This window comes from Thermobia domestica, unplaced genomic scaffold, assembly GCF_964235325.1.
Source record: "Thermobia domestica unplaced genomic scaffold, izTheDome1.hap1.1 HAP1_SCAFFOLD_377, whole genome shotgun sequence".
Taxonomy (NCBI): Eukaryota; Metazoa; Arthropoda; class Insecta; order Zygentoma; family Lepismatidae; genus Thermobia; species Thermobia domestica.
The window spans coordinates 39,316-59,761 of record NW_027656090.1 but is presented as its reverse complement, the minus strand read 5'-3'; the positions used below and the strand labels follow the sequence as shown (position 1 = coordinate 59,761).

Below are 20,446 nucleotides of genomic sequence, written 5' to 3'. Positions count from 1 at the left end.
CTACACTCATCTTTGCTATGTGAGGTCTCGAGTTGGATCACAAAGCAAGTTAGATTCAAAGTCCGATGTTTCGCATAGTTCGCATCTCATTTTAAGTGCATTCTGTTCTTATACTAGTTCATAAGGTCGTAATGCATTACGTAAGCACATATCCAGTGCCGTAACATAGATTAATCTTATTCTTGAGCTCTCAATAGTGCATGCAATCTTTATTTGAGAAAACTAATCTTGCGTTTATTACGTTGAAATTTTATAATATATACATATTATATAAGTATATAGGTAATTCGAGTTATCTGTATCTATTTTTTCTCATTCGCCAGAACAAGTGATTCATAACTTTCTAGTTTTCTTTTGTATTAATTTTCGTAGTTTTGCTGCAACATGATGGATTGAATACTCAAAAATACTTTTTTCGCTCTATGATTTTCATTAAATTTTGGATCCATTTTTACCCTATCTTACCTAGTAAAAGTTATATATTTAGTCTTAGTTGAGGATCCAGTTTTTCGCTTCTGTAAAATTACGAAATTATGACTTGGTTTAGTTTACCTCCGAGGTCCAGATATAATAAAATATGACCATCATCATAATCAACCATTATCAATCCATTGCTGGATGAAGGTCTTTCCAAGTCTTCTCCACAACTATCTAATGGGCAATTCTTTTCCAAGTTACTCCTCCAGTGGTTCTTGATTTCGTCACACCTTCTTGTATGCGGAGGTTTCCTAGGCTGTTTTTGTCTCGTGGTATCCAGTCTAGAATTGTTGTCGTCCGTCGATCATAATTTCTTCTTGCAATACGTTCAGCACACTTTCCAGCTCATATTAAATTATTTCATTAGCTACATCAGTATTCATTTTTATATATTTGGGCTACAAATAGTTAGAATTCGCTACTTTCGGAGTACAGACACGCTACTTTTTAATCATCGGATCTGACAACACTGACTGAATGATTTAAATCAACACAATGTGAGGACCCCAATTTGGTCTAGCGGCTAGAACTCTTGATTTCGGTTCGCGTGGTCCCGAGTTCTTTCCGGTACGGGTAAAGTTGGACGACCGAAGTGGTTCGGATTCCACTATAATCATTAGCTCCACGTCTCCTGTAGCCACCCTAGCATAACTGTGGGACGTTAAAATAAAACAAAACAAAACAAAAGTGAACACTATGTATTACTAACTGTAAGTTCTTGAATAATTGCATATAGCTATATGGTATGGATCGAGTTTGAGGTGGTCGGTGGTCAAACTAAAGCAAGTAAAATGTAATTAGGGTGCAATTAGAACTTTTAATTAAGCACGATCTTAATCTAAAGTGTACACCAGGCCTAAGGCTTAAGGGAAACAACTAGTGTTACTGAAAATGTATCAGTTACATTTAATCTCAGTTACAATTTGAATTTACATGCATTGCTGGAACGAAGATTTAAACATTATCATTATAAGTAGCCCAAATACTATGAAAAACATCGTCTCTTGAAAGCATTCTTGAACCATAAAACAAATTACGAGTAATTTTAAAATATTTTGCAGTTTATCTACGTTATTTGCACATATTTAGAATAATATTTAGCAATTTATTTAAGTGGGCAACACTGCTTGAAATAATGTAACTGCGACTTGTAATTAAAACCACCAAAAACTGTTGTAATGTTATAGAAGCAAAGTAAAGCAATAATCATTATAAAAATTTAATGAAAATGCGTCATTTTAAGCAGTATAACAATCACTACCAATGTGTTTGGTATCTCTGAAACGATTTGAAATAACAATTGTTGTAAATGGCGTTATAAGCATTTAAGTCTTTTGGAAGCATCTGCATGATGAGACGTGATATGTCAGCGCGTTTTCGAAGTAAAATCTTTAGAAACATTTAAATTTTCCGTTTCTTGTAACTTTGTTCCTTCATTCATTCGAAATATACTATACCATGATCATAGTATTTGACGCTAAGGTAGGCCTACAGTTGAGTTGCGCATTGCACCGTCCATGCCATTTGAGTTATTAGAGATTTCCAAGCTACATAAATAATGTATGGGCTATTGTGGTTTTGTTAAATAACTAAATATGTAATACTTTACGTAGCGCAATTTGAGAAAATACAACTTTATTTTGCTTTAGCAACATTGCTTGTTTATCTAGTGATATTGCAGAGTATCAAGAAGAATTTCCCAACTTGGTACAAAATTTCAGCATTTTTAATATTTATATATATATATATAGCAGATCCTAGGGGAGGGCTATAGGGACTATAGCCCCCCTTAACGCTCAGGTACGCACTGGATAAAATGGGCTTCAATCCTACTTTCTTTACACTGGGTAAAGCGGCAAACCATGGTTTAGCCCCTCCCTTGATCATATACTGTGTCTGCGGCTATATATATATATATATATATATATATATATATATATATATATATATATATATATATATATATATATACAGGATGGCCCATTTTAATCTTTCCACGGAGATATCTCGAAAACGGTTGAACATAATGAACCGAACAAAAACTCAAATAGGAAATGCCATGGGGCACACCGAATGGTGTTGTCGCGGCGCCTTCCGGGGCCGCCTTTCATGGGGTACCAAGGCCAAACTTTAAAATTTTAAATGGAAACATGGGGCGAATAATACCTCGTTCCATAGATATTTAAAAAGTAAAACGTGTTGTAGCAAAAGATTTTTCAAATCGGTCACCGTTTTCAAAATGGCCGCCAAGACATGGAGCCTGTATCAGATAAAACGTCCAGTACCACTAGACCCCTAATATGTAAATAGTTGGAGATAAATGAATAGAATAAAACTCGTATAGGAAAGCACAGAGGGTATTTATCATTCCACGGCTCGAATACAATGCAACGGAGAAAAAGATTATTAAAGTATAATTGACATAATGCAAAAGAGGAAATGATAGAAAATGATCTTTCCGACCTCTGTCCGTAAGTAAGTGAAGCGGGAATGAACGGTAAAATATCAAATGAGAACCTCACTTTTTACTTGCAATAGATATGGTTTGTCTGAAACACTTGTGTATACAAATGACTGGTATTATAATGAATAAAAATAAAGTGAAATAAGGTGAATAAAAATAAGGTGAAATTCAAGTTTAACAACATTTTACCCGCCCCTTCGCCTCTGATAATTTAACGCATTGCGTGCAAGATTTTTGGGACATATCTGCATCAGTATGTACAGTTTCGTTACTAAGGATCACGACTGAAATTACCGTTGACAGTTATTCGGAATGTAACTGTGGACATCTCAGTGAAACTCATATTCTATCACATCCAAGAAGACATAGAAGGAAAAGAAGCGAACCAATATCATGCAGACGACTGTTGAACAAAACCAACGTTTGTAAACATTGTTCTAAAATTGCATTGTTCGACAAATTGGTTTTGCATTTCAGTTGATTCATTTTTGCATCAAACTATTGCCTGCAATCAAAATGGAAGGTACCATTTAACAAGAATTTTACATACTTTATCCCATTACAGAGACATTTATCTCTTATAAAAACACATTTCAAATAACTTTCGTAGATACAATTTGCAAAAACTACGGCTCTCATTTGCAATTTCACTGATCCTTCGCGTTTCACTCACTTACGGAGCGAGGTTGGAGTGATTATTTTCTAGGAGTTAGGTTTGTTTCTTTCCATTATGGCACTTTCACTCGAATCATCTTTTCGACTGTTGCAACATTCCCGAGCTATAGAATGATAAATACCCTCTGTGGTTTCCTATTCGAATATTTGTTCTGGTGTTTTCATATTAGTGATACTGGACGTTTTACGTGATGCAGGTACCATGTCTTGGTGGTCATTTTGAAAACGGTGACCCATATGAACAATCTTTTGCAACAGCACTCTTTAGTTTTTAAAGATATGTCGAACGAGGTATCATTCACCCCATGTTTCCATTTACAATTTTGAAGTTGCGCCCTGGGCCCCCATGAAGGGTGGCCCTGGGAGTCTCCTCGACAATATCAATCGATGTGCCACATGACATTTTCTGTTTGAGTTTCTGTTCGGTTCATTTATGTTCAACCGTTTTCATATTAGTGGTACTGCACGTTTTACTGTATCTGATAGAAGCAACATGTCTTGGCGGCCATTTTGAATACAGTGCCCGATATGGAAGATCTTTTGCCACAACGCTTTTTAGTTTTTCAAGATCTATCGAACGAGGTACCACTCACTCCTTGCTTCCATTTAAAATTAAAGTTGGGCCCCGGGAACCCATGCAGGGCGGACCTGGGTGGCACCGCGAGAGAGAGAGAGAGAGAGAGAGAGAGAGAAAGACAGAGACAGACAGAGAGAGAGAGAGAATTCTATTCGCATCAGCAGTGGATTTTATTTCGGGAGAGGCTTGAGGAACGAGTGAGAAACATTTGCGTTGTACGTGCAATGCAAAAAATTATCACAAATTTATTTCGGGAGGGGTTTGAGCCCGATAACCACCCCCCTAAATTCGACACTGTACATCAGTCAACCGTTCTCATATTATCTAACACAGCAACGAAACAAATTTTGAGTGAAGGAAATTTTAGTATTTATCTATATCAATATTCGAGACGAGACCGAGACTTTCGAGACTGACCTAAGTCTCGTCTCGGTCTCGTCTCGATTTATAGAGGCCTGTCTCGGTCTCGGTCTCGTCTCGGTATTTAAAAGTCCGTCTCGGTCTCGGTCTCGTCTCGGTATATAAAAGTCCGTCTCGGTCTCGGTCTCGTCTCGATAATTCGAGACGAGACCGAGACGAGACCGAGACTAGTCTCGGTCTCGGTACCATCCCTATTCAGTTCACCGTTATAAGTGAATTTGCACAATATGACAGCTTTAAGAATGAAGCAGAACAGTATTTGTTTGACATTTTGTCCTCTGGATGCTTAACAATATTTGTAAATAAATGTCGAAAGTTCAAAGTTATGACATTTTTTACGTCTTATGATTAGGCTAAAGGAGACAGAATTGGTGGAATGAGAGTATAGGAGGAACTTTATAATCTCAAGAAGAACCTCCAACACGATATTGTCCACCTTAAACTAAGATAATATGGGATTGAACTAAGATAACGAAACCGTCACTCCAATGAGTGACCAAGAGCTTCGTCGTGGCTATATAGATAGCGTTACGTGGCTTCGGGGCAAAAGACCCAGGTTCGATTTCTGGTGGGAGCTTACGTAGTATGTATCTCACGTGAAGTTGTAGGACCACATTTCATATAACTTTGGTACTAAAAAGTGACACTAAACTTCAGACTAATCAATTAAGCAACCAGTGAATGACTGAAAATATTGCTAATATGAGGATATCCCTCTTCTATCCTTAAGAATGCGTGTTGAAGAACATCTACAGTACATTATAACAACTATTCTTTCAGTATCTCTCCCACGCTGCCCTTGTTTTCTTGCATCTCTTGGTTTAAAAGAACACGGATCTTGACCTTTATCCGGATAATCGTGCTGTTTAAGTTTTCTTTTTTCCTTTCTTGTGGGTAATGTTTGCCAATGTGGATGTTGCCAATGCTAAGTTCTCATGCTCGTGTCAAAGCTGGAACTAATCTTTCATAAAGATCACAGTAGGAGGGAGGCGTCATACGATATTATATTTTTTTTTCTTATGAGGAAAAAATAGAAGAAAAAGAAGAATGTGATCTTCCTTTTTGACAACGAAACAATGGCGAGGTCACATTTAGCACACTAAAGACAATGGATGACCAACTTTTCCTTACAGCTGATATGTAACATTATGAAATTAGCAGTTTGCTGAGGCCAACACGCCGTTCATTATCCCTTCGAATTTTTCGCACTATCTCCACTTTTTTACTACTGCCATGAGGTTACATTTTTCTTTTTTTTTCTTTTTCTTTCTTTCTTTTTGTTTCAAATATACATGGAAACACCAATTATTTCAAGAATATAATTAGTCTACGGTTTCAAGTTCTTATGTACTATTTCCTCCCTTTGCTGTCACACAATCTCCGGCCTAGGATATGTACTGAAATACATAGTTACAACTTTAAAAAGTATTCGGTAAATAAATAAATAAATAAATTAATAATGATTCGTTGTTGTTTATTGGGGTTAGCGTCCCATTTCACCGCTGAGACTATCTATGAGATTTTGGTCTACAGTTTAAGGTGGAGTCAGGACCAGATTAAGGGGGGTTAGGGGGCTATAGCCCCGTGCCCCCCACTCTGATCAAAATTTCAACTGGCTATATAAAAAGAATCATAAAGATAACAATCATTATCATAAAATAAAATGTGACCAAAAATATGAAACCTATTCCTTTAACTTTCCTACTGTACGTACTTTCACAGAAATGTATTAGATGAAGTCAGCAGGGGTCACATTTTTTCTAGCCACATGGGTTAGGCCTAATCCAGCCCTGGGTGGAGTCCGAAATTTGAATACTTTCCCACCGGAACCCGGTGCACCAAAAGGGCGCGTACCAATCACTAGACCAGTAGGACAGGCGAGACCTAGATAAAGTGTTTCTTCGTGGCTAAGGTTTTCTTCAGGCCGGTAGCCAGCCCAAAACTGTAGGGGGGCCCGAACCAACCATATTATATTTCATCTACATATTATAGGGTGGGTGCGCTATATATGGAATACGTTCCTAATTTGAAATACCAGACTATTTCGTCTACTATGTGCTGCCGCCGAGAAGACTTTACGTAAACTTGTACACAATGACACCCTCAGTCTGCGCATGAGTGGTTTGCTGCCGAACGATAACAAAACATTTTCTTTTGTTGCAGAATATTTTTCTGAAGAACTTGAGTTTTTCGGACGTACCCTTCCAAGCTGCTGAATGCACGCAAAAAGGCATGTTTTATCTTTGCGTTTGAGATGTTTAGATTACATATATAGTGTACCATAAGGGCATAAAGATTCAGTACACTGAGAATCACGTAAGCGTGTGCAGGGAGAGAACTATCCAAAATAGCGATTTTCCTAATATGGAATACTAGCAGGATCCTAATATTGAATATTCCTAAATAGGTTCATACGTATATGAACTAGAAGTGAAGAAGAATAACTGAATTGTAAGTTATATTATCCGCGTCACTCAAATTGGTGTATGGAGTCAACCAATAAACTTGCAGTGCACCGTTGGCAAACCCTTAGTAAGGTTTCTAATCATTCGTAAATGACCATAAATATGAACAAAATATTAAATTTCTTACTGAAGGTTTGGAATCAGCGCAATGTGAGCTTATTGGTTGACTCCATACGCCAATTCGAGTGACGCGGACTGACAGGCCTGACATATTATTTTAGACCGAGCGTTAGCCAACGTCTCCTAGTCGAGACGTTTGACATTTGTGTTGTCTGTCTGTGTGTCTCGCGATAACTCATGAACGCGTGAACCGATTTGAATGAAATTTTCACAGATATTTATTGGTTCAAATGTCCCAAATGCCGTGCCGTCTACAGTGCAAAATGAAGAGAACAGCACAATAGTACCGATTGAAGTAGTGAGACCGCTACCATAGCATTGCAGTATTGTGAGCCCACAGCTACAGCCACAGCATTGCAACACACTTGGTCCAAAGCCAGGTGAGACTAAAGTAGTTACGAGTTACTCTACACAAAAAACAATTTAGAAGCTGCCTCTACCTCATCACAACGGGCCTTTATCTCATCACTGCAAGTAGTTAAAAAATGTTTAACTTTCCAAGCCCCTCCCCAAAAAAATCCAATCGAAACAGCCAAAGACATCAAGTGGCTACAAGTTAGAAAGTTAATCTGAAGCGTCAATGAGTGATTTGAACGAAGATCGTGACAGTTTAAGTGATCCTACTGATGATGACTATGATGAGGAATGTGGACATTGTGGTAAATTGTGGTCGCTTAGTGCAGGGGAGGGAGATTGGTTAAAGTGGCCACTTTGTAAAAGATAGTCCCACGAAACGTGTCCCATGAAAGATGGAGAAAAATACGTATGTTTGTGGCCAGTGTTTTGCAAAGCAAAACTAGAATTAAAACTTTGGGCGCCTTAAAACACACTAATCCAGTAAGTTCGAACTTTTTCTTTATGTAGAGCATTTTTGTATACTTTATTTGTCGCACGTAGTTTGCTTCACCGAATATTTCGTTTTACAAGCATTTTACAAACATAGGCCTAACAATGAATAAGTCCAGTCAAGTTCTTTCTTTGTACTACATAGAATTCTGGTATTTCTGCTGTTTTATGTTTTAATTATCTTAAGAATGTTATGTAATTTTTGTTTACTTGTCTTATAGACCTATAGGCCGCAATGCCTGCGACGCGACATTTGGATAATTCGAGCATGGGCACGATCACAGCTCAGACCGCCCATTCTGAGTGAGGTTTTCTCTTGTTTTCCTCAGTCCCATTAGGCGTATGAAGGGATGGTACTTTTCTGGAGCCAATGACCGAGTCCTTTTCAACTCGTAGACTTATATTAAGGACCTATGTGATTTCGGAGTTCGAGGCTTGAACACTTCATATGCTTCTTTCCTTGAACTAATAAGTAAATTTATTCCTTAAATAAACAAATAAATTGCTCGAATGCATCGCCCTTGCTCGAGTTGTTCAAATATCGTATTGTAGGCAGACGCACACATTTGTTCTAGTATTCCACTTTAAGAACAGGTAGTGTTCCATATTAGGAGCGGGGTGTGCCTAATATGGGAAATTGAGCTTCTTTCAATTTTGTAATATTGTAAAAAATCAATAATGTGGAACACACTTTCATACCTGTATTTTGTTTTGCAAAGGTACCGCAAGTATTATGATGTGTAATATTTTCATTCTGGAATACGCATTTCTGAGAAATGAAGAAGAAACAAAAAGTATTCCATATTCGGTGCCTTTACCCTATTACATTTGGAAGCCTACCGTGAACATTTTAGGGGAGGGGCAACAAAAATTTAGGAGGCCCGGTCCCCCTAGCCCCTCCGTGGATACGGGCCTGGTTTTCTTCCTTTGGCACGGAGGGCCCTAATTCGATTCCTAATCCAGTATATTTTGTTCGAATTCTATAGATCTAATAAATTGTACGCCCATATCGGCACTCTAACTTAAAAAAAAAATCAAGCGTGAGTATTGTGTTTATTCCAAAAATGTCTGTGATGTACAGAATTTTTCTTCATTTAATGTCACAAGTATTTTATTTTAATTAGAGGAGAACTTAATCATCCAGTTTCCTTGTAATTTATCATAGATATATTCTTATAGGATCTTTTTTTGCTTTCTTATTAAAGTACTGTATATTGTAAATAGTGTTCTAATCCAATATTATTAACATATTGTACAGTACATAATAAACATAACATAAACGAAATAGTCTATCTTCTTTTTGTAACATCACTACAATTATTAATCTTCGACATTTGGCTAGCAGGAATAGGACCCGCTAATTCCCAGCAATATTAAGTGGCCCGAACCTTTTCTAATTCTTAACCTAGGGTAAATAGCAATTGAAAATGAGACCTTTTCAATGCGATTACATTTCGAAACAGTCTTTCATGAAGTTATTGCATATTCTTCTGACACACATGATCACTTGTGTAAACATAATAATATTAATAATACATTTAAATGCTATCTGAAAGTTAATGAGCTCAGCTAATAATGATGAATGAATGGTATTTGCGACCTACATATTATATAAATAAGTAGCCTAACGCAATTTTAAGAATATAGGATAGCCAAAAGTAGGGAATTAAGTACGCAATTTATTTGTTTTGAAAATAAAATATTGTGTAATATACTGTGCTGTATATGAACTGTAAATATGCTTCGTGAATGTGTATGACTGAAAACAAAAAGACAGATAAATTATATTTCTAATTCAACATACAATAAGCCTAGGGTTGCCAGACGTCCCGGTTTTCAGTGAAAGAATTAACTGTCCCGAAAAAGGCTTTCGGGACGCCTGCTTGTCTCGGTTTTTTTCTTCAAAGTGAAAAAATCAACCTGCATGAACTAGTATGTATTCACCTAAAAACGGAAGGTTTTCGGAAGATTTGAGTATCCAATTAATTTTACTAAACAAACAACAGAGACTTTGAAATCACATACATTCTTTCGTCCTATTGGTTGTTTAGCTTCCAGCAGTGTTTGTAGGTTTCCGAAAGAAAATTTCCCTCGACTGACATAAAATGTTCCCTTTCCTTATCAAATTTTCCCTACTTTCTTGATTGTCCAACTTCTATGGCAGAAGTTGCGTGATAAAATTCATTAACCTGTTAAGTGGGGATTTTCGAAATCAGAAAATTGCATCTGAATGGGGAATAAATTTGGTAAAAATACGAAATAAAATGAAATCTTTGAGTTTTAGGTCCACGGAAAATACGTATTAGTTCGCCACGCCCAATACGAATTCTATTATGACGAACGTAGTCGACAGACTGCAAGTACAAGCAAAATTCTCATGACGAATTGAATCGTCATTGGCAATTAAGAGGTTGAAGGAAGAGCCAACCACATTTGTTTTATTCATTTGCTTTGTATTTCTGTTCTTTACTATTTCTTTCACTTTTTTAACGAAAAGTACACCCCGATCGCCCCCCCCCCTGAAACACACCCAGCCAACAATGGATGCAAATTAAGCTACTTTCAACAGACGCACATAGACATACACAAACTATTGCTGTTGTATTGGTTTAATTCTGAAGAATTAAGAAAAGTCAAGCATTTATGTTGGTCAATTAGTCAGAGCGTTAATTTCCCTGGATTTTTTTTTTTTTTTTTACTTTTTATCGAAAAATTCCTTTTTTCTCTTTTTGCCAAATTTACCTATGAAATTTCCCTGAATTAGGGAAATTTCCCTCCAACTACGAACACTGGCTTCCAGAGGGGAAAAGGAATTTTAAGAAATATTCAAGGAGGGCATATGTTATGTAAATAATTTCTTGAATAGCACTTTCAATAGAAAATAACTGCCTTTAATTACTATTTTATACTTCAATCGGCAGCGTAAAACAGCTTCTGCTCTTAGTCGCTGCATGTTAACCGCATTTAAACTGTCTATTTCGTCCTGCCTGCCGTCTTCTGAGGCACAATTTCTTCTGAGAAGTGAGTTGTCTTTAATATATTTTCCGATGTGTGGGTAAATATTTCTAAAGATGCTGTGCTCGCATTCAATAATTTTGGATATATATATATATATATATATATATATATATATATATTTTATTTTATCTGATAAAATTTTCAGTAATTTTCAGGCTAAAATTCCGTAACAACTTACTCTAGCGCAAGAAGTGGCAGTTAAACACACAAAGATATGTATCTTGTTTAATTTCGGCACTGAATTTTGTTTTCTGCCTAACTTTTGGAGAGGCTGCGTAAATCTTTCAAGTGATTTAGTTTTTGTGTATCGTTCTAAATTTAACGTAAATTATTTTTCGTGCTGAATGCTAAATTTGTATTTCTTTTAAGGTTGTGTTTATGACTCAGGTGGTGACGCAACAAAGAAAAAAGGTTTCTCTTCAATCATAAGTGGGAGGGTGTGTCGTAATTAGCGCAATATTTAGCATTTGTTAAACACAGCAAGTCGGAATTCGGAATAAGGGACGCCAGGCACCTCTTATTACATTACCATTTCACTTTCTTTATACAACCCTTGTAGGGGTTCATTTGTATTAACTATATAAAGAATGAACGGGAAAATTGTGAGTAGTAACCGGGAAAAGAGTCAAGGTAATTAACTCTGATCAAATAAGTAGGAACCCTGACCTTATATATAGTCTGAGATATAGTGTCCCGGTTTTTTGTTTACAAAATCTGGCAACCCTAAATAAGTTTAATTTGAAGTACAATAGTACAAAATGTAAGGAAGGTCCTGTATTTCATGACATGAAGTAAACTCAAAGCTTATATTTGCGCGTGTAACTTAAAAATTGCTTCCCCCGAGTTGTGGTTGATATTTGATGCATATTTTAATAATACATTCCGTTCCCTGTAGCTTTGCAATTACACAAAAGCATAAGTTCATTAGTAATATAATCTTGTCTGCTGTTCGGGTGATAATACGTGTAGAGTAAATTTCATGTCGGTGTAAGTTGAATGTAGTGTAAGAAGTTTCCTTATTAGTCTAGTGGCTAGTGCGCGCGCCTTTGATAGTCGGGATCACGGATTCCATTTTCTCTAAGATAACATCGAAATTCTAACGCATTACGGTGGCTCAGATTCCATCTTCACGTTTCGTGTGGCGTCGGTGCTGAGAATTGATGCTTAGCTTCAGAAAAAAAAAAAAAAAAAAACTTCAAGAGCCTAGTCCAATGGAATCTGAAAGCGGGAGTGAAAAAAGAAACTTGTTAATTTTATCTTACTCACCGAATTTTGACATTTAAGAAAATCTTACCATATTATTTTACTTCACACTATTCTCCTCAATGGAATCTGAAGTTTTTTTTTTTTTTTTTTTTTTTAACACAGAGGTATTAAGGTGTCTAGGTTGATCTGTCAACACAGTGCTTTAGTGATACGTTAGTATGCTTAAAACAAAGGATTTATGCATGAAATCGTTTTGCAAAGTAAATGGCAATTAGTGAAATATGTAACCATAACAATTAGAAACACAAAAGTACGCTATTCGTTTATTTTTTCTTAGTATTGTGTTATTTTATACAGTTGTTCCTTTTTCCATTTCATTCATCAGTGCATTTACGTGCGTATTAAATTTACATACATTTCCTTCAGCTATGTCTTGTTTTATTCCAATCACCTCGAGCGTCACTGACATTGAACTCTAAAGGCGTCTGACACAGCATTGTGTAAATCTACTGACGCATATTGATGTGTCAGGTCAAATTTTGATATCCTGGTACGAGAAACATGAATTCAGTTACTTTATACTGCATATTTTTGCGTATTGTCAAACAGATGTTTTACATAAAAGAGCCGTGTTTGAACCACTAGTTAAATATCATATATAAAGCAATTTCGTCCCTGTTGAGAATTACATATTAACGCTTTTGTGTGGGATGAAAATATTGCCAACAAGCGCTAGCGGTAAAACTGTGGAATTCTAGCAATTCGTTTAGAACGTATGTTTTCAAAGTGGGTAGTAAAGCCTTTTAGGGGAGCGGTAGCGGGTCAAGCAGCAATTTGAGGGTATTAAGGCAGTCTAGGGGTAGGTGGCTACTTACAAAAGAAATTAGTAACAAATACTTTATTAATTTTCATTATTTTGCAATTGTACATTTTTGAACATTTAAATTCTGCCGTATTAACTATTAGTTTTTTTTTTTTCAATAATCTAACGGGACAGGCATGTATCATTAGTTACTATTTATTTTGAAAATATCGAAAGGTTTGAGCAGAGAAAAATGTATTATAATTTAAAGCCGGAGGAGGACATTACAAATTTTTGTCTTGCAAAGAGGGCAATGGTCCAAAAAGTTTGGGAACCTATAGTTCAGCAAAACTCTCAGGTCTAAGCTTTCGCAAGTTTTTCTGAAATCTTTTTACACTACTTAAGTTCACTTCTATAATATATTTACGTCCTCTATTTCTGGACTAGAAAACTAGAAACACAGATGATGAGTCGGAAGTACTGACCTCCACATCATCTAACTTAAAAATCTCTTGGCCGGACGTAGCTCTTTACAAGCTGTTAAGCCAGTGAGTTTTTGATTTAGTTACAATATTTGCACAATTATTACCAAAAGTTGAAACAATTTCATAAAATGTGTATTTAGAATGAGCCAACTCCAGTCATGTTTGATCGTTTCCTACGTATTATGAACGAATAACAGGTTTCAGCCTTCCGGTACTTCAGTACTAGTAGAAAATTCGGGTTAAAAGTGAAGTAGCACAGTTAGCGACATAAGTTCTTTCTGTTTGGTAACATTTATTTTGGGAATAACTGTAGTATGGCTGCAACGTACAGAAAATTGCATTCTTTTTAATTTACTGGAAACTGTACTCAAATTGTTCTTCCATTCTGAAGTTACTTACGAAACTAATTTCATCAAACGGAAAGAACTTTTGTCGCTGACTGTATAAGAACCAAATCTTGTTGTTTCTTAGTGCTAATTCTTTTTAATAGTGTAGTTGGAAGCAGGGGCGGATCCAGGGGGGCGCCTCCAGAAGAGGAAACTATATATATATATATATATAACCCATCCCAAAGTTTGGAGCCCTTAAAAGTAGCAGTATGACAACCCACCGCCCCCCCCCCAGAAGTCGGTCCTGGATCCGCCCCTGGTTGGAAGAATGGGTTACTTGTAAATAATTTGTATCAGTTGTAACCGCAGGTCCGGTAACGTAATTTTGGGTTGTTGAAAAACCTTGATCTAAAGAGAGAATGAAGGTATTGCCATTTGAAAATATAAGCTCACTCTGCATTGAAAGCCCATCTATGTATTGTCTGTTTTTTTTTTTTTTTGGGGGGGGAGTTAGTGCTTTTCCTAAAATTAATTTACTTATAATTTGGTAATTTGTTTTCAGGAGGAGAGCGATTATTCAAAATGTTACAACAAATCCTTCGTGATATGTGGGTGGACCCCGAACTCCTTGCGGAACTCGATGAAGATCAGAAGCAGACGTTGTTCTGTCGCATGCGCGAGGAGCAAGTGCGCAGGTGGAGGGCTTGGGACGAAGAACTCAGCAAAGATGAAGAATCACGACCACAACCACCCAAAAAGCCAGGTAAATTATTAATTTTTAGGCCTTACCATCGTGCAAATGACATTAATATAAGAATAATTATACAGGGTGTTTTCAAAACAACACCGACAACGTTTGGGAAGTGATTCCTGACACCAAGATAAGACAAAAATATAGACCAACTTAGGTGCACAAATGCTTCCTTTTGGAGTTATAGGCTGCCGAAAACATGAAAAAATAAAAATAAAAAAAATTTAAAGGTCCATAACTTCAAAACTATAGGACCTACCGTAGTCGGGTCAAGACTCCACTTAAGAACCAGCATGTGCCCTATCCAAAAACGTATGTTTCAGAATCCTAAGGTACTTACACAACATTTTTTATAGAGGAACTTTGCCTACGGGCATATAATTTGAAGTACTCACAAACTAGGCTACATCTATAAAAAATGTGTGAGTACCTTAGGATTCTGAAACATGAATTTTTGGATAGGGCACATATTAGTTCCTGAGTCAAGTTTTGACCTGATTACGGTAGGCCCCATAGTATTGGAGCTATGGACCTTTAAAGTTCAACTTAAAAAAAAAAGTTTTCAGGAGCCTAAAACTCCGAAAGGAAGCATTTGTGCACCCAGGTTAGTCTATACCTTTTATCTTATCTTGGTGTCAGGAACCACCTCCCAAACCTTATCGGTGTTGTTTTGAAACACCCTGTATAGTGATCACTGATCAGTAATGATGCCCAGGCATTTTGTCTTGAGCCTGAAAAAAAAAATATATATATATATATATTTGTATTAAAAACAAGATTATTTTGAGTATAGGAAACTGTAGTGTAGTAAATTACGTGTCAGTGTATCATCCAGTAATATATTTATCCGAATTTATTTAGGTTTGTCTATCAAGATTTTTCTATACAAAATTCTCTATACCCTAAAATACAGATAAGGAAAGCTGGTGTTTAGCACTTGAACAGAGCAGTTGTGCGTTGGGGACGCTGTTGCCAAACGCTCTGCGTCAATCGTAGCAGTAGCTCTACTGACAAACTTATTGAACATTAAACAATTCATAATTTCATTATCATGAAAATGACAGAATTATTTGTAACATAGGATTTTCAAATCGTAAAAATACTAATACTTGGAATATTTGACAGAAAATTCCACATTCAGCCACCGGCAACAGCGCTGTTAGAATTTTGGTGGCCTAGAAACAGCATGAAAATACAGGGTGTCTAAAAAAGAATGACCCGTTTTCATATGGCTGTATCTTTTACATAATGAAGATTGAACCTTGCAGCAAAATTTTAAAAACATAACGAAATTGAAAATTTCCCCAGGCTCCATTCGCAAGTTACTGGTTAACATGGTTGTCGCTAGGAGTTTCCCTGGTGCAGCGATCTAGCTAACTCGCTCATTGTACACTATCTAGTATGATTTTTTTTTTTTTTTTTGGATTTGTGATAAACTCCTGTCTATATGCTTCTCTATCCTACAACTGTGGGCAAACTGCGACACTGCTTATCAACAACAGTGACAGCAGTATCACCAGACGAGCTCGCACTACTATGGGATGAGCTTGACTATGATCTGCAGTGAACCAAGGAGACGTTTACAACAACCACGTGAACCAGCAACTTGCAACTGGCGCCAAAGAAAATTTTTGAATTTCGATATGTATTTTAAAATTTATCTGAAGGTTCTATCTTCACTTACGTAATTGATATAGTCTTCTGAAATTGAATTATTCTTTTTGAAATGTCCTGTATTGCAGCGATTGGCAAACTGCCCTCCCTGTGTTTTGTTTTCAGCATGTCCAGCTATTTGTCAGACGCCAGCTTTCGTTAACCGCACAATAGCGTATGATTTTTCGGCAGAGCCCCAAGTCAGATGTAGGCGTACGTAAGATGTACATAAAATACATGTAAATACATAAATGGTATATACACATTATGAAAAATGAAAAAAAAATACAGTGTGATTATAAATGATTCGTCGGGTTTTAAAGGGCTATATTAAATGTATAACACATACAATAACGAATGATGCACGAAAATATACAGAAACTGTACACGTTTCAGACATACTGTTGCAAATGTTTGATGTGGCTTCCTTTCGCCACACGACGCACATCTAGGTGGTAGTCTGGTTCGCCCCATACGTGCTCTAGCATATTCCTACTAATAGTTGTAAATGCAACTGTAATGCGACCCTGGAGCTCACTCAAAGGATGCTGGAATCCATACAATCTCAAAATGCTTCGGTGACCCAGCGGTGCAATTGCAAATTGTCTACAGAATTCACGTTGTATTGTAACAAAAACACAGAATGTTTTCTGCTGCATAGACACCATTAGAAACTAGACTCGTGCCGCCATCTGCCGCCACGAGCAAAGGTTACTGATATGAAAAATTAAGTTTTCAAATGTTTTTGTTTGTTTGTTTCATCATTAGCACAAACGTCTGCCTATTATATTAATAGTCTTCGACATTTCCTTTTAAAATCTGATAAATCATTTACAGGCCCGCAACTAGGGTTTCTGTCACCCGGGGCAAACACACAATTCGGCGCCCCCCCTTCCAGGTTTAGTCGAAAAGTATCACTTACTTATGGATTGCAACTGTAAATAACATTCTTAATGAAACCAGTTATATCGATTTTTAAGTACTTTAATCAAACTTACTTTAATCACAAAAATATATTACATTCGTTATGTGCTCACAAGTTTTAAGAATAATTTTGTACATACATTTTGTTTTAATGTTGTATGAAGAAATCAAAACAAAATGAACTAGAAAATATCTGCCACATTATACAGTTATTAATTGAAATAACACATTTAGTTTTAATAACCCGGAGAATAATTATGAACATACGCTTTCATATTAAAATAAGAAACTAATACAAAATAAACTAGAAAATATCTAGTACATCATAAAGTTATAATTGAAATAACATTTAGTTCTAATAAACCCAAAAATATTTTTGTACATAAGCTTTCATTTAAAAATATAAAAACAATAGAAAATAAACTTGAAAATATCTGGTATATTATAAATAGAGCAACTCAAAAGCACAAAAAGCATAATAGCAATTTAGACATATGGTTGGTACCTTGAACATGGGTGTGGTTGTCTAAGGGTCCAGAAGAAACTAATTTTAAAGAATAATAAAGCATAATTTTAGAAAATAAAGCATAATTTAAAATATATAGCATAATTCTTGGAAATTCTATTTAACTGCAAGTTTAACATATACTATATTAATATTTTTTAAAAAATATATTTACAATGCAAAATCATTGAGAACATAACAATGCAACAATGAAAAGCTTATTTTTATTTCTGTAAATTTTTCGGTGTAATCCTTTGATGTGGAGAAAAGAAGAAAACTTTCCATCAACAATGAAGCACACAAGAACTCCTCACTATATTCTTATGTGTACCTCTCGAACTTGAGCACTTTCTGTACTTTTTGTGCACCTTTCTGTATACTTTCTCTTTCTGTATATATGCACCTCTAAGGTGCACACAAGTGATAGATAAAACTGATTCGAGCAAAGCATATCTCTTTACAGTGCATTAACTAGAAAGTTCATTAAATATGAAAGTTCATTAAATATGAAAGAAATTGCTTCATAAAATATTAATAAATAGATCAAGATATTTAGTTTATTTAATGTATAGTAAATATTATACATTATACACGATTAATGTAAAACAACGATTGAAATTAACAATAAAGCATAAGTTGGACTGATAGATAACAATTCAAAATGCCTCGAAAAGCTCTCAAGCAAAACTAATAGAAAAAACTTCATACAGCCTTCACTCGCAAAATCCCTTGGTAGGCGTACAAGAAACAATTAAATACACCGAGGCGTGTAACCAGTGTTGCCAACAAGTTGATACAAAAAGTCGCTAAATAGGAGATGAAATGACTCCAATTTTGGGTGAAAAGTCGCTAAAAAATTTTTCGTGAAGTTTGGCCTCTTTTATATATCATATTCACGAAGAAATTAAATGTCGACTAAAAGCAGGGAATTCGTGTTACTATTCGGTTCAAAATCTCTTGTCGTCGCGAATTCTGTCGAGGAATTTGAAGCTTAAAATATATAAAACGATAATCATGCCTGTTGTTCTGTATGGTTGTGAAACATGGTCGCTTACTCTGAGGGAAGAACATAGACTGAAAGTATTTGAGAACAGGATCCTGAGAAGAATATTCGGACCCAAGAGGAACGAGAATGGGGAATGGCGGAAACTTCATAACGAGGAACTACATAGTTTATACGGTTTACCCAACATTGTTAGGGTCGTCAAGTCTAGGAGGCTTAGGTGGGCAGGTCATGTAGCTAGAATGGAAGAAAGTAGAAACGCTTTCAAAGTCTTGACTGGTAGACCCATAGGAAAACGACCATTAGGAAGACCTAGGCGCAGATGAGAGGACAATATTAAGATGGATCTCGCAGAGATAGGAATACAATGTAGAAACTGGATGCAATTAGCTAAGGATAGAAGTCAGTGGAGAGCTTTTGTGAACGCGGCACTGAACCTCCGGGTTCCATAGGCCATAGAGTTATATATATATATATATATATATATATATATATATATATATATATATATATATATATATATATATATATATATATATATACAGTGGCGTATTTACGATTTTGTTTCGGGAGGGGCTTTGCTAACTTTCGGGGGGGGCTTTGCCTGGAAATGTGAAAATTCTGCAAGATATTTCATTTACTTTACTATACTAAGTAAGATTTCGGGGGGGGGGGCTTAAGCCCGGAAGCCACCCCCCTAAACACGCCACTGTATATATATATATATATATATATATATATATATATGTGTGTGTGTGTGTGTGTGTGTGTGTTTGTGTGTATAAAATACGTGATCAATTCAAGCCATAATACTATATACGCTAAAAGAACGTATATGAAAGACTCATATACAGGGCCGGATTTAGGGGGTTGCAAGGTGCACATGCACCCCCTCTTTGTTGTAAATATACACTAACTAAAGTCAGAAGGTAGCAGAAGAAAATAGTAACACTTTCCAAAAAAATCTGCTGACATGTTTCCGTTTGGGATTAAAACAAAGGGAAGTTTTGCAAAATTGATAGTTTAAGTCAATTTTCTAAAAGTTGAAAGAAAAGGATTTACCGAGAACAGACAATTAGCCCATGGCTAATCATAAGCGTTCGCCACGCGTTTTTATTACATGCGTTCGCTTGAAATACGCTAACCATGTATTTAAATGTGAGTGGCTAATCACAAACGGGAAAGCAATAAAAACGCGGAGAAAACGTCAGTTCGAGCGTATTTGGTGCGTTTCGGAACAATAGACCGCCTGCTGTTTAAAAGATGTGTAAAGGAAGGAAAAAAAGGAAAGATGTGTTGCTAGGCAAGGGGATTTTAGCAAGAAACAGCTGCTTGGAAGATGCTTTGTGCAGAGTATTGGAACTCTGCTATTATAGACCTGGACCTGACAAAAAAGATCTGGAAACTCTGATTGGTTCGCAGTATGATTTATAGCTCTGGAGAAAGTAAAATTACCGAATAACACTATAGTCGCGTTCGTTACGGGTGGTAACGCTTCGAAACACATTCTCAAAAAGCCTAACCCTTAGCATTTCCAGGGCATTTCCTCACTCACACTACAGATGCCTAAAGGCATTTAAAAAATTCCAACTGAATTCAAATGTACTGGTAGTTATTGGTGCCCTCCCCCTCAGGAAATCCTAGATCCGACCCTGCTCATATATAACAACAATTTCACTTATATATATATATATATATATATATATATATATATATATATATATAT

General features: G+C 36.1%; 1 protein-coding gene across 1 annotated transcript in view; it reads left to right on the top strand.

Annotated features, from left to right (window-relative positions):
- The first annotated feature begins 14,433 nt into the window (after nt 1-14,433).
- The window catches only part of LOC145676813 (SH2 domain-containing protein 4A-like), a 33,050-nt gene continuing 27,037 nt past the window's right edge, over nt 14,434-20,446 (top strand). The window contains exon 1 of the mRNA XM_081747591.1: nt 14,434-14,647. Within this exon, the coding sequence (XP_081603717.1) occupies nt 14,467-14,647 (181 nt within the window). The 5' untranslated portion in view covers nt 14,434-14,466. The remainder of the gene's footprint in view (nt 14,648-20,446) is intronic.